This window comes from Lithobates pipiens, unplaced genomic scaffold, assembly GCF_037356315.1.
Source record: "Lithobates pipiens isolate NorthernLeopardFrog02 unplaced genomic scaffold, aLitPip1_a1.2 Scaffold_35, whole genome shotgun sequence".
NCBI classification, from domain to species: Eukaryota; Metazoa; Chordata; class Amphibia; order Anura; family Ranidae; genus Lithobates; species Lithobates pipiens.
Window position 1 is genome coordinate 16,906,391 of NW_027507811.1, and position 25,604 is coordinate 16,931,994.

The following is a 25,604-nucleotide window of genomic DNA, read 5'->3' on the forward strand; positions in this document are numbered from 1 at the left end:
TACCTGTATACTGTCCTTTTTATATACGATCTATTTATCAGTGTGTGTCGATTGTTCTCTTTTTATTCTGTTTGTATACCTTACCGATATGCATTTACTGCTGTTGCATTGCATATGCATGACAATTTGCAATAAGTAAATTTTTTTATATACTCATGATATGTTTCTTGGCTAACCATACTCGCCTCATTTAAAGTCCCAGGGTGAATCCTTTGGATACAGATAAAAACATTTAGTATAATTTCATATACAGTAGTTTCTGTTTTTCAAGCCGGTGTTATGATGACAGAATCCCGACGTGCTTCGCCCACTGGGCTTCTTCAGGGGATTTATATTGTCTGCTACTGGTCATAGCATTCCCACTTTTTTTGATATATTACTTGAATTATTCAAAACAGGTGTATCTACTATCGTCCAACCAGATTGGATTATGTATGACCACAGGAGGCATCTATGGGCCCCAGAAAGTGCAGCGTTCCATAGCAGATGTGTGCTGCATGTTGATCCCACATACTCCTGTGAGGATCCCTCGCCCTGAGTGGTCTTTACTAGTTTTTCACTCTTGGGGTCCACATAAGCCTCCTGTCATACATAATCCAATCTATTTGGATGATAGCAGGAAGACCTGTTTTGAATAATTCAAGTTATCTCTTCAAGTGATATATCAAAAAAATTTGGGCATGCTATTACCAGTAGTGGACAATCTATCCCCTGAAGAAGTCCACTGGGTGAAACATGTAAGGATTCTGTCATTATAATACCACCTTGAAAAAAAGGAAATACGCTATATTACCAAAAGTATTGGGACACCTGCCTTTACATGCACATGAACCTTAATGGCACCCCAGTCTTAGTCCGTTGGGTTCAATATTGAGTTGGCTCCGCCCTTTGCAGCTATAACACCTTCAAATCTTCTGGGAAGGCCGCCCACAAGGTTTCTATGGTAATGTTTGACCATTCTTCCAGAAGTGCATTTGTGAGGTCAAGCCACTGATGTTGGATAAGAAGGCTTGGCTCGCAGTCTCTGCTCTAACTCATCCCAAAGGTGTTCTATCGGGTTGAGGTCAGGACTCTGTGCAGGCCAGTCAAGTTCCTCCACCCCAAACTCGCTCATCCATGTCTTTATGGACCTTGCTTTTGGCACTGGTTGCAGTCATGTTGGATTAGGAAGGGGCCATCCCCAAACTGTTCCCACAAAGCTGGGGGCATGAAATTGTCCAAAATGTCTTGGTATGCGGACACCTTAAGAGTTCCCTTCACTGGAACTAAAGGGCCAAACCCAACCCATGAAAAACAACCCCCACACCATAATTTCCCCCCTCCACCAAATGACCAGTGCACATATCAAGGTCCATAAAGACATGGATGAGCGAGTTTGGGGGTGGAGGATCTTGATTGGCCTTCAAAGTCCTGACCTCAACCCTATAGAACACCTCTAGGGTGAATTACAGCGGAGACTGTGAGCCAGGCCTTTTCGCCCAGCATCAGTGTCTGACCTCACGAATGCGCTTCTTGAAGAATGGTCAAACATTCCCATAGACACTCCTAAACCTTGTGGACGGCCTTCCCAGAAGAGTTGAAGCTGTTATAGCTGCAAAGGGAGGGCCAACTCAATATTGAACCCTACAGACTAAGACTGGGATGCCATTAAAGCTCCTGTGTGTGTAAAGGCAGGTGTCCCAATACTTTTGATATTATAGTGTATATCTGTATCCATTATGGCCAAAAAAAGGACATTTCTTGAATCAAAGTAGCCAAGAAACTTCCGTGTCTAGAATGTCTTGAGAAGGCCACACTAGAACAAGTTTCACTCTTCTCCTCGTCCTTCTATCCCTGTGCAGCTGCTCTTTTCGATTTCTATATAATATATGCCTCCTGTGGTCATACATAATCCAATCTCGTTGGGCGATAGTAGGAACACCTGTTTTGAATAATTCAAGCTATCTGTTCAAGTCGTATATCAAAAAAAAATGTGGGAATGCTATAACCAGTAGCGGATAATATACCCCCTGAAGAAGCCCAGTGAGCGAAACGTGTCGGGATTCTGTCATCATGACACCGCCTTGAAAAACAGGAACTATGTGAAATGATACTTAAGTGTAAACATTTTTATTTGGAACATAAATTTTAATTATTTTTCAATAAACGAGGAATTTTTAATGAATTAAAATGTCGTCTGATGTAAAGCGCCCGAAAAATCGCCAAACGCACGTTTCCAAGTTTGCCTAATTATATGGGATGTGGTGCTGTAATTCTGTGGCAAATTCACCCACGCTCTCTTCTACCAGAGTACAACATCCGCCGACGCTCTTGGAAAAATGTACTGTAGCATTTAACAGGTAAGACCGATTAGTCCTTAGGACAATTGTATAATTAAAGCTAGCAAACAGCAATCCTGTGGGGAAGCCCCTCATAATGAAGAGGGCAAGAGCGCGGACCCAGGAACCCAGGAGATGCGTGCAAGGGAAATTTTTTGCGTAGCATAATGAACCTCTAACTTTTTTTTTTTTTGGAGGAAGCCCAAGTGGGATGTTATGCATGCGCTGCATATTGGGGGGCATGTTGGAAATATTGGAGTTTTTAGGGGCATGCTTGAGGAGTTATAGACCTTTTAGGGAATAAATTCTAGTAATACGTCCTTCTCAATAAACAGCGTTGACTTGACCACACACAGTTGGCACTATAATGGCACCATGAAACTAAACTGTGGTAATATGTGGGCAAATATTGCTATACATCAGCGATTCTCAAACAGGGTTCCATGGAACCCTAGAGTTCCTCCAGAGGTTGCTAGAGCAGTAATTCTCAACCAGGGTTCCTCCAGAGGTTGCTAGAGGTTCCTTCAGAATTGGGCCATTTCTGCTTCTCTGATAAGTTCCACCGACACCACTGATCTTTTTAGCTATCTGTAATCAGGTAATTCTTCCCAATGACCACAAGCGTAAGGACCATTCTTCCCGCTGACCATCACACTAATGTATCATGAGTTGTAGATTTCAAATTTTTAGCAGGGGGTTCCCCGAGACTGGAGAACTATTTCAAGGGTTACTCTGTGTTGAAAAGGTCGAGAAAGGCTGCTATACATGGGCAACCTGTTGGCAATGGTGACAATGCATATGATACAAAAACAACAAGCACTTGTGACATGTGGACAACCATACCAATACAGCGTTGACTTGACCACACACAGTTGGCACTATAATGGCACCATAGAACTAAACTGTGGTAATACATGGGCAAATATTGCTATACATCAGCGATTCTCAACCAGGGTTCCGTGGAACCCTAGAGTTCCTCCAGAGGTTGCTAGAGGTTCCTTCAGCATTGGGCCATTTCTGCTTCTCAGATAAGTTCCACCAACACTGATCTTTTTAGCTATCTGTAATCAGGTAATTCTTCCCAATGACCACAAGTGTAAGGACCACTCTTCCCGCTGACCATCACACTAATGTAGCATGAGTTGTAGATTCCTAATTTTTAGCAGGGGGTTCCCTGAGACTGGAGAACTATTTCAAGGGTTACTCTGTGTTGAAAAGGTCGAGAAAGGCTGCTATACATGGGCAACCTGTTGGCAATGGTGACAATGCATATGGTAGAAAAACAACAAGAAATTGTGACATTATGTGGACAACCATACCAATACAGCGTTGACTTGACCACACACAGTTGGCACTATAATGGCACCATAGAACTAAACTGTGGTAATACATGGGCAAATATTGCTATACGTCAGGGATTCTCAACCAGGGTTCTGTGGAACCCTAGAGTTCCTCCAGAGGTTGCTAGAGGTTCCTTCAGTTTTGAGTTCCACCGACACTGACACTTTTTCGCTATCTGTAATCAGGTAATTCTTCCCAATGACCACAAGCGTAAGGACCACTCTTCCCACTGACCATCACACTAATGTGTCATGAGTTTTAGGTTCTAATTTTTTAGCAGGGGGTTCCCCGAGACTGGAGAACTATTTCAAGGGTTCCTCTGTGTTGAAAAGGTCGGGAAAGGCTGCTATACATGGACAACCTGTTGGCAATGGTGACAATTAGGGATGAGCCGAACACCCCCCGGTTCGGTTCGCACCAGAACTTTCAAACGGACCCCAAATTCGAACGAACTTTAGAACCCCATTGAAGTCTATGGGACTCGAACGTTCGAAATGAAAAGTGCTAATTTTAACGGCTAATATGCAAGATACTGTCCTAAAAAGGGTTTGGGGACCTGGCTCCTGCCCCAGGGGACATGGGTCAATGCCTAAAATGTTTTTAAAAATGGCAGTTTTGGCGGGAGCACTGATTTTAATGACGATTAAAGTGAAAAAAAAGTGAAATATTCCTTTAAATATGGTGCCTGGGGGGTGTCTGTAGTATGCCTGTGAAGTGCCACGTGTTTCCCGTGTTTAGAACAGTCCCTGCACAAAATGACATTAAACAGAAATAACACCATTTAAAACTGCTTGCGGTTTTAATGTTATATCTGGTTCCTGCAATATGGTTGAAAATCATTCAGAAAAATGGCATGGGTAGCCCTCCCTGCCCATTACCAGCCTATTTGGGTCTTGTACGCATATTAAGGGGAACCCCGTACCCATATTAAAAAAAAGGAAATGCGTGTGGCCCCCAGGCCCTATATACTCAGAACAGCAGTATACAGGCGGTGCAAACAAGACAGGGACTGTGTAGGTTTGTTGTGTTAAGTTGAATCTGTTTGTAATTTTCAACCGGTACATTTTTAAAGTGTAGCTCCAGTCAAAAAAACAATTTTTAAGCTTTTTGGAAAACATAGGGAAGGGTTATCACCCCTGTATAATTTGTTTTGTCGTCCATCTTTTTTCATCTCACTTCCTGTTGTCTCCTTCCGTTTGCAAGTAGGAGATGTTTGTAAATTGGATGTTTGAAAGTAGGGGCCTGCCCTATATGCTCTGCAGAAATGGCGGAACAAGGTGTTGGTTTTGCCACAACATTGTAAGCCCTGAAAGTGACTCTTGGTGGGCGCTGGAGCGCCCTGCTGTGAACGATTATATCAAGAATTGTAATTACATGCCCTTGTTGAACAGTGGTAGAAAAATTGACCTTTGGTGGTTGTGGTGCTGGTGCCACAACACTATAAGTCCTCACCGTTACTCTGGGTGGGCACAGGAAGGGGCCCTCCTGTGAAATATTATATCAAGAATTGTAATTACATGTCCCTGTTAAACAGGGGCAGAAAAATTTGGCCTTAGGCACTGGTGCTGGTGCCACCACACTGCAACCTCTGCCATATACTCTAGTTTTATTGCAGGAATTAGCCCTGCTGCAAAGCATTGCATCAAAAATTTTATTAAACGCTCCTGTTAAACAGGGGCAGAAAAATTGGGCTGATGGCATCAACCAGAACCAGAAATGTTCTTCCAACATATCAAATAGCAGCGGTGCGATCTGATGCACTCGTCTCAAAAAAGGCCCACACCAAAGAACTTTTAGAATAACGCGCAGAGGCAGCGCTCTGCACAGGCGGAGCTCTGCGGTGTGATTCAGTCGGTGTGCTGCCCCTAAGCTGGCCCCCGGAGGGCATCCTGCCTCGTTGGACATGTGCCTCCTCCTCCTCCTCTCTCCTTCCAGGCACCCACGTGGAGTCAGTGCCCTCATCATCCCCTCCCTCTTCATCGCTGTAGCAAACCTGGCAGTATGCTGCAGCTTGTGGAACATGACTGCCAGATTGCTGTCCTTCCTGAGCATCCCCTCTCTCTGCATTCACGCTACTGCCTTCCTCTAGCTGAGTGTCATCATCAGAGCCCACAAAACACTGGGCATCCTCCTGGAGCATGTACCCAACACTGTGCTCAAAGAGTTCAGGAGACTCCTCAGGAGGACGTGGTGGGTCTAGGGAAGGAGTCACTGATGATGACATTGAGAGGAGGGAAGACGATGCGTTGGCAGCTGCTTTGCTAGTACTCTGAGTCTGGGTGAGAGAGGATGAGGAGGATGAAGAGGGCTTGGTCATCCACTCTACCAAGTCATTGGCATTTTGCGGTTCAACATGTCCAGCTGCAGAAACGAAGGACAAGCGTGTCCCATGGCCACGTGCTGATGACAATGCACCGCGTCCACGACCAGCACTGTTGTCTCTAGACACAGAGCCTGCTTGCCCTCTTTTATCGGCTTGCGCCTGTCTGCCTCTCCTTGCTGGCCTTCCAGACATGGTAATGGCCTGAAGGGGGTTGGGTAAAAAAGCAGTTGGGTAGTGTATATTGTGCTGGAGGCACACAACACCCACTAACTCCTGCAGATGCCTTTATTATAGAACACCAGAGATAAAGGGGTATATACAGATGTATACTGTGCTGTGCTGGAGGCACACACAACTTCCAATAACTCCTGCAGATGACAAGTGGGCTCAAATAGAGAAGAGCTATGTAGGTGGATATAGCGGTATGTACTGGGTACAGAGCACGCAGACAGCACGCACAAGCTCCTAACACTACTGACTGCAAGCTCTATTATAAAAGATAGATCACTAGCTATATAGGTGAGGTGAATATAGCGGTGTATACTGCGGTCAGGGCACGCAGACAACAACCACTACACAACAGCAAGATAGAAAATCGTCCGAAAACGATCGGTGTGTACTGTGTTGAAGGTACACAGAACACCCACTAACTCCTGCAGATGCCTTTATTATAGAACACCAGAGATAAAGGGGTATATACAGATGTATACTGTGCTGTGCTGGAGGCACACACAACTTCCAATAACTCCAATAACTCCAATAACTATTTAAATTTTGTTTCATACTTGATTTTATTGCTGTTGTTCTGATTTTGTAAAATAAACTTATACACTTAAAAAAAAAAAAAAAATCAGTTCTGAGTTCCTTTTTTTTAATTCTAGATTTTTTTTTTAAACAATAACTATAATTTTCTTAGTCAAGCCAGTTATGGCAGGCTTGACAAAGGGGCATGTTCAACCCCTCAAAATTTTATTTTTTTATTTAAATTTTGTTACATATTTAGTTTTATTGCTGTTATTCTGATTTTTTTTTTAAATCGGAAAATAACTTTTATTTTGCTTGTTGCACAGTACAAATTATTCACCAGACAGTACAGAAAAAGACATAAGGAAACAAAAACAAAACATTGATTACAACAACGTAAGATGCAGTGACAGAATAATCAAGTCCCAAAAAGAATGATTTCACAACCCATTCCCTTGTATTTGTGCATTTAATCCCTTTCGGTACATACCCTCGTTATTCCCAGGTTCTGATTACATCGTACCATTATTCTGTCCACTGACTCTCCCCGTCATTCCTTATACACCAGGCTATCCACTGTGCAACAATTCCAATATCATGTATCTTAGATAGAAAAAAACCATAGCAACTAATATGTCAAAAACAACATTACATTCAAAGTAACCCTTTGCAGTACTTTTAGTTTCCTGTGTGCACATTCTAGATAAGAACAGCATAATAAAGTGGTATTCCAACGTTCCCTCCTCCAATAGCAGAAATGCCTTGTTTTCGTACGGCTCACTCTCTGTCCCTATCAGCAGCCTATGGGCAAACGTGCTCCGAGTGTCTATCCCAGAATCAGTCTATCTTTGATAAGTTGGTAGGGGACCAACCCCGGAACCTCCAGCCATGCTTGCCACAGTAAATAAAATTTTTGTGGGACTTTCCTATGCTGATATGTTAATTTTTCTTTAATTAATAAGTTGCTCACACTGTCCACCCATTGCCCCCTGGTAGGCACCCTTGGGGTAATCCACCGTTGAGCAATCAGTTTACGTGCCTCATAGAGCAATCTGAGGACTGCGGTGCGTGTGTGTGAAGTCAGCGTATCATCTTCCAGGGCACCCAGCAGACAGACGGCTGGATCCATTGGGATGGTCACACTATATACTGTAGAAATCATAACTGTAACCTCCTTCCAGAATCTAAAAAGCTTGGGGCACTTCCACAGCATATGAAGAAGATCACCATGGTCTGTCTCGCACTTTGGGCACAGGGGGGAATCTCTGATGCCCCATGAGTGGAGTCTCTTGGGTGTCCTATAGGCCCTATGTAACAGGTATAATTGTGACAATTTGTGGGACGCTGATAGTGAGACCAAAGGGGTCGCTGCTAGACACAACTCCCATTTTTCCCCGTCAATGGGGCCAAGATCTGCCTCCCACCCCTGTCTACATGGCAGCTTAGCAGGGTCCTGTATTCGTGCAAGGAGTATACTGTAGCAGCTCAAGATCATCCCCTTCCTGTCCTCCTTCATAAGGATGGATTGAAGAATAGCGTGATCTGCAGGCCGCAGCACAGTGGACCTTGCCTGTATTTGCAACGCATGGCGCAGCTGTAGGTATTTAAAGAAATTGTTGTGCGGAACCCCAAATTCTGTTTGAATATCAGAAAACAACTTAAATATATGACCTGCATACAGTTGGGAGACATACTTAATACCCGCCCTTTCCCAGTTGCCGAAGCCTGTCAGTTTCTGAAGTTCTTTGAATTGTTTGTTGCGCCATATAGGCGTGTCGGGCAAGTACCCCCGTAATCCGAGTGTCTTTTTGACATACGGCCACAGAGTATTCAACAGTTGCACAGTGGGGGCCTTTGAATCTAGGTGCGGGTAACCCGCCTCCAACCTCGTAAGTGCAGTTTCGCTGTCCCCCTTAATGTCTAACAGTTTACGGATAGGGTCGGTCAGGTCTGTCAAACCCCACCCCCCTAGCTGTTGCAGTTGGGATGCTAAAAAGTAAGTCCTGGGATGCGGGACCGCCATCCCACCTTCTTCCTTATTGTACTGGAGGGTAGATAACTTAATCCTAGCTGCTTTTTTCCGCCAAATCAACTCCCGAAATTGCGACTCAATTTTTTCAAACCATCTCCTAGGGATCCACACCGGGGAATTATGGAATATATATAGTAATTGCGGAGCCCAAATCATTTTAATTAAGTTAATTCTTGTTATTCTGATTTTATAAAATAAACTTATACACTTAAAAAACAAAAATCAGTTCTGAGTTCCTTTTTCTTTATTTTAGATTTTTTTTTAAACAATAACTATAATTTTTTTTGTCAAGCCGGCTACAGCAGGCTTGACAAAGGGGCATGTTCAACCCCCCGAAACGCGTAGCCACGCGTATGCTGCAGGCATCACCCCGGTACAACCACTTGACGTACAGGTACGTGATTTTGCGTTCGGTAGGACTTCCTATTTTTACCATAACATTTCCTGTCTGTTGGTTTCACTCACATTAAATTAGATTGTGATCTTGTGTCTACCCCGTGTGTTTTTTTATGTGGCTTTTGTAGTTACATATTTTAATATTCATAAATGTATGAAACTAAAGAAAAATATATACAGTACTAAATTATTTCTCCATATTTTTACATATGTCATCGCTATAAACAGGAATTGTTTGTTTTGTATCGGTCGCGTCTTCCCCATCTTAATTCACACTTTTGACATTGCTGCTAAATTTTGCTGTACAGTTTATCAATTCAATGCCATACCTTCCACCAGTCCGGGATCTGCGAGGATGTTCCAGATTTCGACACAAATCCTGCGGAGGGTGCAGACTTCTGCATTGTTCTGCGGCACCCGCTGCTGCGATTTTCTTGCAGTACAGGAGAAATGGCAGCCAGATTTAATTGAACAGCATCAGTTCCGCAGTTCAGCAAATGTGCTCTGTCACTGTAATATACAGTATCTCACAAAAGTAAGTACACCCCTCACATTTTTGTAATTATTTTCTTCTTTCTTTTCATGTGACAACACTGAAGAAATGACACAATGTAAAGTAGTGAGTGTACAGCTTGTATAACACTGTACATTTGCCGTCCCCTCAAAATAACTCAACACACAGCCAATAATGTCTAAACCGCTGGCAACAAAAGTGAGTACACCCCCTAAGTGAAAATGTCCAAATTGGGCCCAATTAGCCATTTTCCCTCCCCGGTGTCACGTGACTCGTTAGTGTTACAGAATCTCAGGTGTGAATGGGGAGCAGGTGTGTTAAATTTGGTGTTATCGCTCTCACTCTCTCATAATGGTCACTGGAAGTTCAACATGGCACCTCCATGGCAAAGAACTCTCTGAGGATCTGATAAAAAAGAATTGTTGCTCTACATAAAGATGGCCTAGGCTATAAGAAGATTGCCAAGACCCTAAAACTGAGCTGCAGCACGGGGGCCAAGACCATACAGCGGTATAACAGGACAGGTTCCACTCAGAACAGGCCTCGCCATGATCAACTAAAGAAGTTGAGGTCACGTGCTCAGCGTCATATCCGGAGGTTGTCTTTGGGAAATAGACGTATGAGTGCTGCCAGCATTGCTGAAGGGGTGGAGGGTCAGCCTGTCAGTGCTCAGACCATACGCCGCACACTGCATCAAATTGGTCTGCATGGCTGTCGTCCCAGACGGAAACCTCTTCTAAAGAGGATGCACAAGAAAGACCGCAGACAGTTTGTTGAACACAAGCAGACTAAGGACATGGATTACTGGAATCATGTCCTGTGGTCTGATGGGACCAAGATAAATATTTGGTGTCAGATGGTGACAAGCGTGTGTGGGGGCAACCAGGTGAGGAGGACAAAGACAAGTGTGTCTTGCCTACAGTCAAGCATGGTGGTGGGAGTGTCATGGTCTGGGGCTGCATGAGTGCTGCCGGCACTGGGGAGCTACAGATCATTGAGGGAACCATGAATGCCAACATGTACTGTGACATACTGAAGCAGAGCATGATCTCCTCCCTTCAGAGACTGGGCTGCAGGGCAGTATTCCAACATGATAACCACCCCAAACACACCTCCAAGATGACCACTGCCTTGCTAAAGAAGCTGAGGGTAAAGGTGACGGACTGGCCAAGAATGTCTCCAGACCTAAACCCTATTGAGCATCTGTGGGGCATCCTCAAATGGAAGGTGGAGGAGCGCAAGGTCTCCAACATCCACCAGCTCTGTGATGTCATCATGGAGGAGGGGAAGAGGAGTCCAGTGGTGACCTGTGAAGCTCTGGTGAACTCCATACCCAAGCGGGTTAAGGCAGTGCTGGAAAATACTGGTGGCCACACAAAATATTGACACTTTGGGCCCAATTTGGACATTTTCACTTAGGGGTGTACTCACTTTTGTTGCCAGCGGTTTAGACATTAATGGCTGTGTGTTGAGTTATTTTGAGGGGACAGCAAATTTACACTGTTATACAAGCTGTACACTTACTACTTTACATTGTAGGAAAGTGTCATTTCTTCAGTCGCATGAAAAGATTTACAAAAATGTGAGGGGTGTACTTAGTTTTGTGAGATACTGTATACCTAATCAAATACGGACCTGATTCTGTTATAAGACAGTATCAGACATTTCCTGATTGGCTGCACAATCTCTGAATGGTTACAAATGACAATGCTGGAACCTACTTTATAAACTGTGTGGCTGATGCTGTTTAATTCATTTTGGCTGTCATTTATCTACATGTAAACTAGATAAAGTGAGGCTGCAGGCTCAGATCAATGAAAAAATACAAGAACCCCTACAAGACCGGGGAATGGAGGGAGAACAGGGGAGGAGGAGACATAGAAATCAGGAAGAACAATGGGGGAAGGAAGAACAGTACACACTTCACTCCAAAAGTTTATTATTTGCAACAAAATGTTGTATAAAGGAAGAGTAGTGGTAATAAAAAGCACTTGTGGGTTTAACCAATCATTTTCGTTGTATAATTCTCCTTTAAGGGGTCGTGGCAGAGAACTCTAAGATCAGCATTGTATATGGCATGAAAGTAGATGCAGCCTATATGAAATCTAGACTATTTCGGAGTTTTGCACACTCTCCTCCCAGATCTCCTCCCACCATCCACACTACATTCTCCGACAGATCTCCTCCATCATTCACACTACATTCTCCGACAGATCTCCTCCCACCATCCACACTACATTCTCCGACAGATCTCCTCCACCATCCACACTACATTCTCCGACAGATCTCCTCCATCATCCACACTACATTCTCCGACAGATCTCCTCCATCATTCACACTACATTCTCTGACAGATCTCCTCCCACCATCCACACTACATTCTCCGACAGCTCTCCCCCCACCATCCACACTACATTCTCCGACAGATCTCCTCCACCATCCACACTACATTCCCCCGACAGATCTCCTCCCACCATCCACACTACATTCCCCCGACAGATCTCCTCCCACCATCCACACTACATTCTCCGACAGATCTCCTCCACCATCCACACTACATTCTCCGACAGATCTCCTCCCACCATCCACACTACATTCTCCGACAGATCTCCTCCATCATTCACACTACATTCTCCGACAGATCTCCTCCCACCATCCACACTACATTCCCCCGACAGATCTCCTCCCACCATCCACACTACATTCTCTGACAGCTCTCCTCCACCATCCACACTACATTCTCCGACAGATCTCCTCCACCATCCACACTACATTCTCCGACAGATCTCCTCCACCATCCACACTACATTCTCCGACAGATCTCCTCCACCATCCACACTACATTCTCCGACAGATCTCCCCCCACCATCCACACTACATTCTCCGACAGATCTCCTCCACCATCCACACTACATTCTCCGACAGATCTCCTCCACCATCCACACTACATTCTCCGACAGATCTCCTCCCACCATCCACACTACATTCTCCGACAGATCTCCTCCATCATTCACACTACATTCTCCGACAGATCTCCTCCCACCATCCACACTACATTCTCCGACAGATCTCCTCCATCATTCACACTACATTCTCCGACAGATCTCCTCCCATCCACACTACATTCTCCTCCACCATCCACACTGCATTCTCCGACAGATCTCCTCCACCATCCACACTACATTCTCCGACAGATCTCCTCCCACCATCCACACTACATTCCCCCGACAGATCTCCTCCACCATCCACACTACATTCTCCGACAGATCTCCTCCACCATCCACACTACATTCTCCGACAGATCTCCTCCCACCATCCACACTACATTCTCCGACAGATCTCCTCCACCATCCACACTACATTCTCCGACAGCTCTCCTCCACCATCCACACTACATTCTCCGACAGATCTCCTCCCACCATCCACACTACATTCTCCGACAGATCTCCTCCACCATCCACACTACATTCTCCGACAGATCTCCTCCACCATCCACACTACATTCTCCGACAGATCTCCTCCACCATCCACACTACATTCTCCGACAGATCTCCTCCACCATCCACACTACATTCTCCGACAGATCTCCTCCACCTTCCACACTACATTCTCCGACAGATCTCCTCCACCATCCACACTACATTCTCCGACAGCTCTCCTCCACCATCCACACTACATTCTCCGACAGATCTCCTCCCACCATCCACACTACATTCTCCGACAGATCTCCTCCCACCATCCACACTACATTCTCCCACAGATCTCCTCCACCATCCACACTACATTCTCCGACAGCTTTCCTCCACCATCCACACTACATTCTCCGACAGATCTCCTCCACCATCCACACTACATTCTCCGACAGATCTCCTCCACCATCCAGACTACATTCTCCGACAGATCTCCTCCACCATCCACACTACATTCTCCGACAGATCTCCTCCACCATCCACACTACATTCTCCGACAGCTCTCCTCCCACCATCCACACTACATTCTCCGACAGATCTCCTCCCACCATCCACACTACATTCTCCGACAGATCTCCTCCATCATTCACACTACATTCTCCGACAGATCTCCTCCCACCATCCACACTACATTCCCCCGACAGATCTCCTCCCACCATCCACACTACATTCTCCGACAGATCTCCTCCACCATCCACACTACATTCTCCGACAGATCTCCTCCACCATCCACACTACATTCTCCGACAGATCTCCTCCACCATCCACACTACATTCTCCGACAGATCTCCTCCCACCATCCACACTACATTCTCCGACAGATCTCCTCCATCATTCACACTACATTCTCCGACAGATCTCCTCCCACCATCCACACTACATTCCCCCGACAGATCTCCTCCCACCATCCACACTACATTCTCCGACAGCTCTCCTCCACCATCCACACTACATTCTCCGACAGATCTCCTCCACCATCCACACTACATTCTCCGACAGATCTCCTCCCACCATCCACACTACATTCTCCGACAGATCTCCTCCATCATTCACACTACATTCTCCGACAGATCTCCTCCCATCCACACTACATTCTCCGACAGATCTCCTCCACCATCCACACTACATTCTCCGACAGATCTCCTCCACCATCCACACTACATTCTCCGACAGATCTCCTCCCACCATCCACACTACATTCCCCCGACAGATCTCCTCCCACCATCCACACTACATTCTCCGACAGCTCTCCTCCACCATCCACACTACATTCTCCGACAGCTCTCCTCCACCATCCACACTACATTCTCCGACAGATCTCCTCCACCATCCACACTACATTCTCCGACAGATCTCCTCCACCATCCACACTACATTCTCCGACAGATCTCCTCCACCATCCACACTACATTCTCCGACAGATCTCCCCCCACCATCCACACTACATTCTCCGACAGATCTCCTCCACCATCCACACTACATTCTCCGACAGATCTCCTCCACCATCCACACTACATTCTCCGACAGATCTCCTCCCACCATCCACACTACATTCTCCGACAGATCTCCTCCATCATTCACACTACATTCTCCGACAGGTCTCCTCCCACCATCCACACTACATTCCCCCGACAGATCTCCTCCCACCATCCACACTACATTCTCCGACAGCTCTCCTCCACCATCCACATTACATTCTCCGACAGATCTCCTCCACCATCCACACTACATTCTCCGACAGATCTCCTCCACCATCCACACTACATTCTCCGACAGATCTCCTCCCACCATCCACACTACATTCTCCGACAGATCTCCTCCATCATTCACACTACATTCTCCGACAGATCTCCTCCCATCCACACTACATTCTCCGACAGATCTCCTCCACCATCCACACTACATTCTCCGACAGATCTCCTCCACCATCCACACTACATTCTCCGACAGATCTCCTCCCACCATCCACACTACATTCCCCCGACAGATCTCCTCCCACCATCCACACTACATTCTCCGACAGCTCTCCTCCACCATCCACACTACATTCTCCGACAGATCTCCTCCACCATCCACACTACATTCTCCGACAGATCTCCTCCCACCATCCACACTACATTCTCCGACAGATCTCCTCCATCATTCACACTACATTCTCCGACAGATCTCCTCCACCATCCACACTACATTCTCCGACAGATCTCCTCCACCATCCACACTACATTCTCCGACAGATCTCCTCCACCATCCACACTACATTCTCCGACAGATTTCCTCCCACCATCCACACTACATTCCCCCGACAGATCTCCTCCACCATCCGCACTACATTCTCCGACAGCTCTCCTCCACCATCCACACTACATTCTCCGACAGATCTCCTCCACCATCTACACTACATTCTCCGACAGATCTCCTCCACCATCCACACTACATTCTCCGACAGATCTCCTCCACCATCCGCACTACATTCTCCGACAGATCTCCACCACCACCATCCACACTACATTCTCCGACAGATCTCCTCCCACCATCCACACTACATTCTCCGACAGATCTCCTCCACCATCCACACTACATTCTCCGACAGATCTCCTCCACCATCCACACTACATTCTCCGACAGATCTCCTCCACCATCCACACTACATTCTCCGACAGATCTCCTCCACCATCCGCACTACATTCTCCGACAGATCTCCTCCACCATCCACACTACATTCTCCGACAGATCTCCTCCACCATCTACACTACATTCTCCGACAGATCTCCTCCACCATCCACACTACATTCTCCGACAGCTCTCCTCCACCATCCGCACTACATTCTCCGACAGCTCTCCTCCACCATCCGCACTACATTCTCTGACAGATCTCCTCCACCATCCACACTACATTCTCCGACAGATCTCCTCCACCATCCACACTACATTCTCCGGCAGATCTCCTCCCACCATCCACACTACATTCTCCTACAGCTCTCCTCCACCATCCACACTACATTCTCCGACAGATCTCCTCCAACATCCACACTACATTCTCCGACAGATCTCCTCCCACCATCCACACTACATTCTCCGACAGATCTCCTCCACCATCCACACTACATTCTCCGACAGATCTCCTCCACCATCTACACTACATTCTCCGACAGATCTCCTCCACCATCCACACTACATTCTCCGACAGCTCTCCTCCACCATCCACACTACATTCTCCGACAGCTCTCCTCCACCATCCACACTACATTCTCCTACAGCTCTCCTCCACCATCCACACTACATTCTCCGACAGATCTCCCACCATCCACACTACATTCTCCGACAGATCTCCTCCACCATACACACTACATTCTCCGACAGATCTCCTCCCATCCACACTACATTCTCTGACAGATCTCCCCCACCATCCACACTACATTCTCCGACAGCTCTCCTCCACCATCCACACTACATTCTCCTACAGCTCTCCTCCACCATCCACACTACATTCTCCGACAGATCTCCTCCCACCATCCACACTACATTCTCCGACAGATCTCCCACCATCCACACTACATTCTCCGACAGCTCTCCTCCACCATCCACACTACATTCTCCGACAGATCTCCTCCACCATACACACTACATTCTCCGACAGATCTCCCACCATCCACACTACATTCTCTGACAGATCTCCTCCATCATTCACACTACATTCTCCGACAGTTCTCCTCCCACCATCCACACTACATTCTCCGACAGATCTCCTCCCATCCACACTACATTCTCCGACAGATGTCCTCCCATCCACACTACATTCTCCGACAGATCGCCTCCACCATCCACACTACATTCTCCGACAGATCTCCTCCACCATCCACACTACATTCTCCGACAGCTCTCTCCCCACCATCCACACTACATTCTCCGACAGCTCTCTCCCCACCATCCACACTACATTCTCCGACAGATCTCCTCCACCATCCACACTACATTCTCCGACAGATCTCCTCCACCATCCACACTACATTCTCCGACAGCTCTCCCCCACCATCCACACTACATTCTCCGACAGCTCTCCTCCACCATCCACACTACATTCTCCGACAGATCTCCTCCACCATCCACACTACATTCTCCGACAGATCTCCTCCACCATCCACACTACATTCTCCGACAGATCTCCTCCACCATCCGCACTACATTCTCCGACAGATCTCCTCCACCATCCACACTACATTCTCCGACAGATCTCCTCCACCATCTACACTACATTCTCCGACAGATCTCCTCCACCATCCACACTACATTCTCCGACAGCTCTCCTCCACCATCCGCACTACATTCTCCGACAGCTCTCCTCCACCATCCGCACTACATTCTCTGACAGATCTCCTCCACCATCCACACTACATTCTCCGACAGATCTCCTCCACCATCCACACTACATTCTCCGGCAGATCTCCTCCCACCATCCACACTACATTCTCCTACAGCTCTCCTCCACCATCCACACTACATTCTCCGACAGATCTCCTCCAACATCCACACTACATTCTCCGACAGATCTCCTCCCACCATCCACACTACATTCTCCGACAGATCTCCTCCACCATCCACACTACATTCTCCGACAGATCTCCTCCACCATCTACACTACATTCTCCGACAGATCTCCTCCACCATCCACACTACATTCTCCGACAGCTCTCCTCCACCATCCACACTACATTCTCCGACAGCTCTCCTCCACCATCCACACTACATTCTCCTACAGCTCTCCTCCACCATCCACACTACATTCTCCGACAGATCTCCCACCATCCACACTACATTCTCCGACAGATCTCCTCCACCATACACACTACATTCTCCGACAGATCTCCTCCCATCCACACTACATTCTCTGACAGATCTCCCCCACCATCCACACTACATTCTCCGACAGCTCTCCTCCACCATCCACACTACATTCTCCTACAGCTCTCCTCCACCATCCACACTACATTCTCCGACAGATCTCCTCCCACCATCCACACTACATTCTCCGACAGATCTCCCACCATCCACACTACATTCTCCGACAGCTCTCCTCCACCATCCACACTACATTCTCCGACAGATCTCCTCCACCATACACACTACATTCTCCGACAGATCTCCCACCATCCACACTACATTCTCTGACAGATCTCCTCCATCATTCACACTACATTCTCCGACAGTTCTCCTCCCACCATCCACACTACATTCTCCGACAGATCTCCTCCCATCCACACTACATTCTCCGACAGATGTCCTCCCATCCACACTATATTCTCCGACAGATCGCCTCCACCATCCACACTACATTCTCCGACAGATCTCCTCCACCATCCACACTACATTCTCCGACAGCTCTCTCCCCACCATCCACACTACATTCTCCGACAGCTCTCTCCCCACCATCCACACTACATTCTCCGACAGATCTCCTCCACCATCCACACTACATTCTCCGACAGATCTCCTCCACCATCCACACTACATTCTCCGACAGCTCTCCCCCACCATCCACACTACATTCTCCGACAGCTCTCCTCCACCATCCACACTACATTCTCCGACAGATCTCCTCCACCATCCACACTACATTCTCCGACAGATCTCCTCCACCATCCACACTACATTCTCCGACAGATCTCCTCCACCATCCACACTACATTCTCCGACAGATCTCCTCCCACCATCCGCACTACATTCTCCGACAGATCTCCTCCACCATCCACACTACATTCTCCGACAGCTCTCTCCCCACCATCCACACTACATTCTCCGACAGCTCTCTCCCCACCATCCACACTACATTCTCCGACAGATCTCCTCCACCATCCACACTACATTCTCCGACAGATCTCCTCCACCATCCACACTACATTCTCCGACAGCTCTCCCCCACCATCCACACTACATTCTCCGACAGCTCTCCTCCACCATCCACACTACATTCTCCGACAGATCTCCTCCACCATCCACACTACATTCTCCGACAGATCTCCTCCACCATCCACACTACATTCTCCGACAGATCTCCTCCACCATCCACACTACATTCTCCGACAGATCTCCTCCATCATCTGCATACATTTGTCAACGTTATCAGCAGATGTGTTTTTACTGACAGGATACAGGAACCTTAGCACTGTGAGTTCTCTGGTGTCTAAGGAGTTTTGCATTTGCGATGAAACACTTCCCACACTCTGAACAGGAGAATGGAAGCTCACCTGTGTGAATTCTTTGGTGTATAAGAAGTTTTCCTTTCTCAATGAAAGACTTTCCACACTCTGAGCATGTGAAAGGCCGCTCACGCGTGTGAATTATCTGGTGTTTATGAAGGGCTCCTTTCTGAGTGAAACATTTCCCACACTCTGAACACGAGAAAGGACGTTCACCAGTATGAGTTCTCTGGTGTCTAACAAGTTCACTTTTAAGAATGAATGATTTCCCGCACTCCGAACACGAGAAAGGACGCTCTCCTGTGTGATACTTCTGGTGGGTAAGAAGAACTTTTTTATCTGTAAAACATTTCCCACACTCTGAGCATGAGTAGGGCCGTTCACCTGTGTGGATTCTCTGGTGTATATGAAGGTCTCCTTTCTGCGTGAAGCATTTCCCGCACTCTGCACATGAAAAAGGACGCTCCCCCGTGTGAATTCTCTCATGTCTGAGAAGATGTCCTTTGTCAATAAAACATTTATGGCATTCTGAACATGAATAGAGATGCTCACCCGTATGCAATCTCTGGTGTTCACGATGAGTTCTTTTTCGAGTAAAAGATTTCCCACACACTGAGCATGTAAATAAACTCTTCGCTTTGTGAACTCCTTCATCAGTTAAAGAACATTCCTTGGGATTAGATGGATCTGTTGAACTATCTAGACCAACTCTATGGGATTTATCAGACGATTCCTCAGGATTAGAGTGATCCATTGAGGTGTAAGGTAGGTGATGCATAATTTGAGTAATGCTATTATCTTTTTGAGCATTTTTTACAATGCCGTGGTCTTCTCCATTAACATTTGTACGTAAAATAGGATTTTTCTCCTTGCTATTCCAGGTATAAAGTCCATCTGTTGGAAAATAATTTATAGGTGAACATTGTAAGTATTTCTCATATGTTGCTTCAAGCTTTTATATTTTCTGTACGTTGGTCGAGCAAATTACACTTTATGCTATCAGTGTTTGTGCATTAATGATATTGTCACTGTGATAATGGAGATGGACCTTTCATATGGTGTCCAATATCTCCACCTCATTTGTTGGGAACATGACGTTATATTGAGGAATGGAGATGGACCTTTCATATGGTGTACAGTATCTCCTCCTCATTTGTTGGGAACATGACGTTATATTGAGGAATGGATATGGACCTTTCATATGGTGTACAGTATCTCCTCCTCATTTGTTGGGAACATGACATTATATTGAGGAATGGAGATGGACCTTTCATATGGTGTACAGTATCTCCTCCTCATTTGTTGGGAACATGACATTATATTGAGGAATGGAGATGGACCTTTCATATGGTGTACAGTATCTCCTCCTCATTTGTTGGGAACATGACGTTATATTGAGGAATGGAGATGGACCTTTCATATGGTGTACAGTATCTCCTCCTCATTTGTTGGGAACATGACGTTATATTGAGGAATGGAAATGGACCTTTCATATGGTGTACAGTATCTCCTCCTCATTTGTTGGGAACATGACATTATATTGAGGAATGGAGATGGACCTTTCATATGGTGTACAGTATCTCCTCCTCATTTGTTGGGAACATGACGTTATATTGAGGAATGGAGATGGACCTTTCATATGATGTACAGTATCTCCTCCTCATTTGTTGGGAACATGACGTTATATTGAGGAATGGAGATGGACCTTTCATATGGTGTACAGTATCTCCTCCTCATTTGTTGGGAACATGACGTTATATTGAGGAATGGAGATGGACCTTTCATATGGTGTACAGTATCTCCTCCTCATTTGTTGGGAACATGACGTTATATTGAGGAATGGAGATGGACCTTTCATATGGTGTACAGTATCTCCTCCTCATTTGTTGGGAACATGACGTTATATTGAGGAATGGAGATGGACCTTTCATATGGTGTACAGTATCTCCTCCTCATTTATTGGGAACATGACGTTATATTGAGGAATGGAGATGGACCTTTCATATGATGTACAGTATCTCCTCCTCATTTGTTGGGAACATGACGTTATATTGAGGAATGGAGATGGACCTTTCATATGGTGTACAGTATCTCCTCCTCATTTGTTGGGAACATGACGTTATATTGAGGAATGGAGATGGACCTTTCATATGGTGTACAGTATCTCCTCCTCATTTGTTGGGAACATGACGTTATATTGAGGAATGGAGATGGACCTTTCATATGGTGTACAGTATCTCCTCCTCATTTGTTGGGAACATGACGTTATATTGAGGAACGGAGATGGACCTTTCATATGGTGTACAGTATCTCCTCCTCATTTGTTGGGAACATGACGTTATATTGAGGAATGGAGATGGACCTTTCATATGGTGTACAGCATCTCCTCCTCGTTTGTCGGGAACATGACGTTATATTGAGGAATGGAGATGGACCTTTCATATGGTGTACAGTATCTCCTCCTCATTTATTGGGAACATGACGTTATATTGAGGAATGGAGATGGATCTTTCATATGGTGTACAGTATCTCCTCCTCATTTATTGGGAACATGACGTTATATTGAGGAATGGAGATGGACCTTTCATATGATGTACAGTATCTCCTCCTCATTTGTTGGGAACATGACATTATATTGAGGAATGGAGATGGACCTTTCATATGATGTACAGCATCTCCTCCTCATTTGTTGGGATCATGACGTTATATTGAGGAATGGAGATGGACCTTTCATATGGTGTACAGTATCTCCTCCTCATTTGTTGGGAACATGACGTTATATTGAGGAATGGAGATGGACCTTTCATATGGTGTACAGTATCTCCTCCTCATTTGTTGGGAACATGACGTTATATTGAGGAATGGAGATGGACCTTTCATATGGTGTACAGTATCTCCTCCTCATTTGTTGGGAACATGACGTTATATTGAGGAACGGAGATGGACCTTTCATATGGTGTACAGTATCTCCTCCTCATTTGTTGGGAACATGACATTATATTGAGGAATGGAGATGGACCTTTCATATGGTGTACAGTATCTCCTCCTCATTTGTTGGGAACATGACGTTATATTGAGGAATGGAGATGGACCTTTCATATGGTGTACAGCATCTCCTCCTCGTTTGTCGGGAACATGACGTTATATTGAGGAATGGAGATGGACCTTTCATATGGTGTACAGTATCTCCTCCTCATTTATTGGGAACATGACGTTATATTGAGGAATGGAGATGGATCTTTCATATGGTGTACAGTATCTCCTCCTCATTTATTGGGAACATGACGTTATATTGAGGAATGGAGATGGACCTTTCATATGGTGTACAGTATCTCCTCCTCATTTGTTGGGAACATGACGTTATATTGAGGAACGGAGATGGACCTTTCATATGGTGTACAGTATCTCCTCCTCATTTGTTGGGAACATGACATTATATTGAGGAATGGAGATGGACCTTTCATATGGTGTACAGTATCTCCTCCTCATTTGTTGGGAACATGACGTTATATTGAGGAATGGAGATGGACCTTTCATATGGTGTACAGTATCTCCTCCTCATTTATTGGGAACATGACGTTATATTGAGGAATGGAGATGGACCTTTCATATGGTGTACAGTATCTCCTCCTCATTTATTGGGAACATGACGTTATATTGAGGAACGGAGATGGACCTTTCATATGGTGTACAGTATCTCCTCCTCATTTGTTGGGAACATGACATTATATTGAGGAATGGAGATGGACCTTTCATATGGTGTACAGTATCTCCTCCTCATTTGTTGGGAACATGACGTTATATTGAGGAACGGAGATGGACCTTTCATATGGTGTACAGTATCTCCTCCTCATTTGTTGGGAACATGACGTTATATTGAGGAATGGAGATGGACCTTTCATATGGTGTACAGTATCTCCTCCTCGTTTGTCGGGAACATGACGTTATATTGAGGAATGGAGATGGACCTTTCATATGGTGTACAGTATCTCCTCCTCATTTATTGGGAACATGACGTTATATTGAGGAATGGAGATGGATCTTTCATATGGTGTACAGTATCTCCTCCTCATTTATTGGGAACATGACGTTATATTGAAGAATGGAGATGGACCTTTCATATGGTGTCCAGTATCTCCTCCTCATTTGTTGGGAACATGACGTTATATTGAGGAATGGAGATGGACCTTTCATATGGTGTACAGTATCTCCTCCTCATTTGTTGGGAACATGACGTTATATTGAGGAATGGAGATGGACCTTTCATATGGTGTACAGTATCTCCTCCTCATTTGTTGGGAACATGACGTTATATTGAGGAATGGAGATGGACCTTTCATATGGTGTACAGTATCTCCTCCTCATTTGTTGGGAACATGACGTTATATTGAGGAATGGAGATGGACCTTTCATATGGTGTACAGTATCTCCTCCTCATTTATTGGGAACATGACGTTATATTGAGGAACGGAGATGGACCTTTCATATGGTGTACAGTATCTCCTCCTCATTTGTTGGGAACATGACGTTATATTGAGGAATGGAGATGGACCTTTCATATGGTGTACAGTATCTCCTCCTCATTTATTGGGAACATGACGTTATATTGAGGAATGGAGATGGATCTTTCATATGGTGTACAGTATCTCCTCCTCATTTATTGGGAACATGACGTTATATTGAAGAATGGAGATGGACCTTTCATATGGTGTACAGTATCTCCTCCTCATTTGTTGGGAACATGACGTTATATTGGGGAATGGAGATGGACCTTTCATATGGTGTCCAGTATCTCCTCCTCATTTGTTGGGAACATGACGTTATATTGAGGAATGGAGATGGACCTTTCATATGGTGTACAGTATCTCCTCCTCATTTGTTGGGAACATGACATTATATTGAGGAATGGATATGGACCTTTCATATGGTGGACAGTATCTCCACCCTGTTTGATGAGAACATGACAATTATATTGCGGAATAGATATGGGCTGTCTGATTGCCTTTACATTATTTTATTGGATCAAGCCTTACATGTGTTTTTTTATTTTTGAGGGAACTTGATGGACAAGTTTTAAACCCGTGTAAGAAGGTAAATACATGTTTTTTTTTAACTCTTTTTATTGAAAGAGGTACATGACAATGACAGTTATCAAATGCGCTCAACATTAGCAAACAAAACAGTGCGGTACATCTTACAGTGCAAACACTTCAATGTCTTTACAAGTACACTGCATTTCTCAGCATTTTGATCCCGATAGTAAATACATATTTTATACTCATAAAAGTAAAATGAAATGTGAGCTGTTTCTGCATTTGGCGTTTATGACTTACTTGCGTCGATGTGTAGAGAAGATTCCTCCTGTTTACTTTCCATAATCATCTCCCCCTCCTCCATAGACTGCTGATCTCCACTCACCAACCTCTCTTCTTCTTCTTCTTCCTCTTTAACCTCAACTTTGATGTCGTTCAGTTCTTCATCCTAAACCCCAAAGATGATAGAATAGATTTAAAAATGTAAAACAATTACATAAAGGAAGCTTCCCTTAGCTTAGAATCATTTTTGAGTCTTGTTGCTCGGTCCCATCTACCTGATAATGGTGAAAAATATTATAATCTTTTTGTGGGGAATCCTCGGAATACAGTTGACCACCCTCCTTCGTAGACTGCTGATCTCCACTCACGAACGTCGCTTCTTCTTCCTCTTTAATCTCAATTTTGATGTCTTTCAGTTTTGTAGCCTAATTCCCCAAAATAGTAGAATACATTTATAAAAGGTAAGAGATTACATAGAAAAAAATGCCTTCTCAACGTTTAGAATTATTTTTAAGATTCCACCTACCTGATGATGGTGGGGGATGGTGTGACCTTCCTGTGTGGAATACAGAGGACAGGGACATCTCTCTGGTGGGTTCCCATTACTGGATCCATCTGTAGGAAACACACACACTGACTGAATACATTGTTTCTATGTGTTTATCAGATGATGGGGGATCTAGGTGGAGCCTCCGTACTGCTCTCTTCTTCACAATAAAGTCTCCTCTTACCCGGTGATGTGAGGGGCGGCTGATTGTCCATCATGACGTCCTTGTAGAGATCCTTGTGTCCTTCTAAATACTCCCACTCCTCCATGGAGAAATAGACAGTGACATCCTGACACCTTATAGGAACCTGACACACACAATGATACAGTCACCATCCAGACACATCCCTTGTCTGTTACTGCATAATGTCCCAGAATTCCCGGCACCGCTCACCTCTCCTGTACATACT

General features: G+C 45.4%; 1 protein-coding gene across 1 annotated transcript in view; it reads right to left on the reverse strand.

The window, feature by feature from the left end:
• The window catches only part of LOC143955667 (uncharacterized), a 69,120-nt gene that overhangs the window by 41,820 nt on the left and 1,696 nt on the right, over window positions 1-25,604 (reverse strand). Inside the window, exons 2-6 of the mRNA XM_077465774.1 lie at window positions 25,379-25,502; window positions 25,174-25,262; window positions 24,923-25,072; window positions 24,666-24,813; window positions 19,292-20,226 (exon numbers count right to left, since the gene is read on the reverse strand). Of these exons, the coding sequence (XP_077321900.1) occupies window positions 19,292-20,226; window positions 24,666-24,813; window positions 24,923-25,072; window positions 25,174-25,262; window positions 25,379-25,502 (1,446 nt within the window). The remainder of the gene's footprint in view (window positions 1-19,291; window positions 20,227-24,665; window positions 24,814-24,922; window positions 25,073-25,173; window positions 25,263-25,378; window positions 25,503-25,604) is intronic.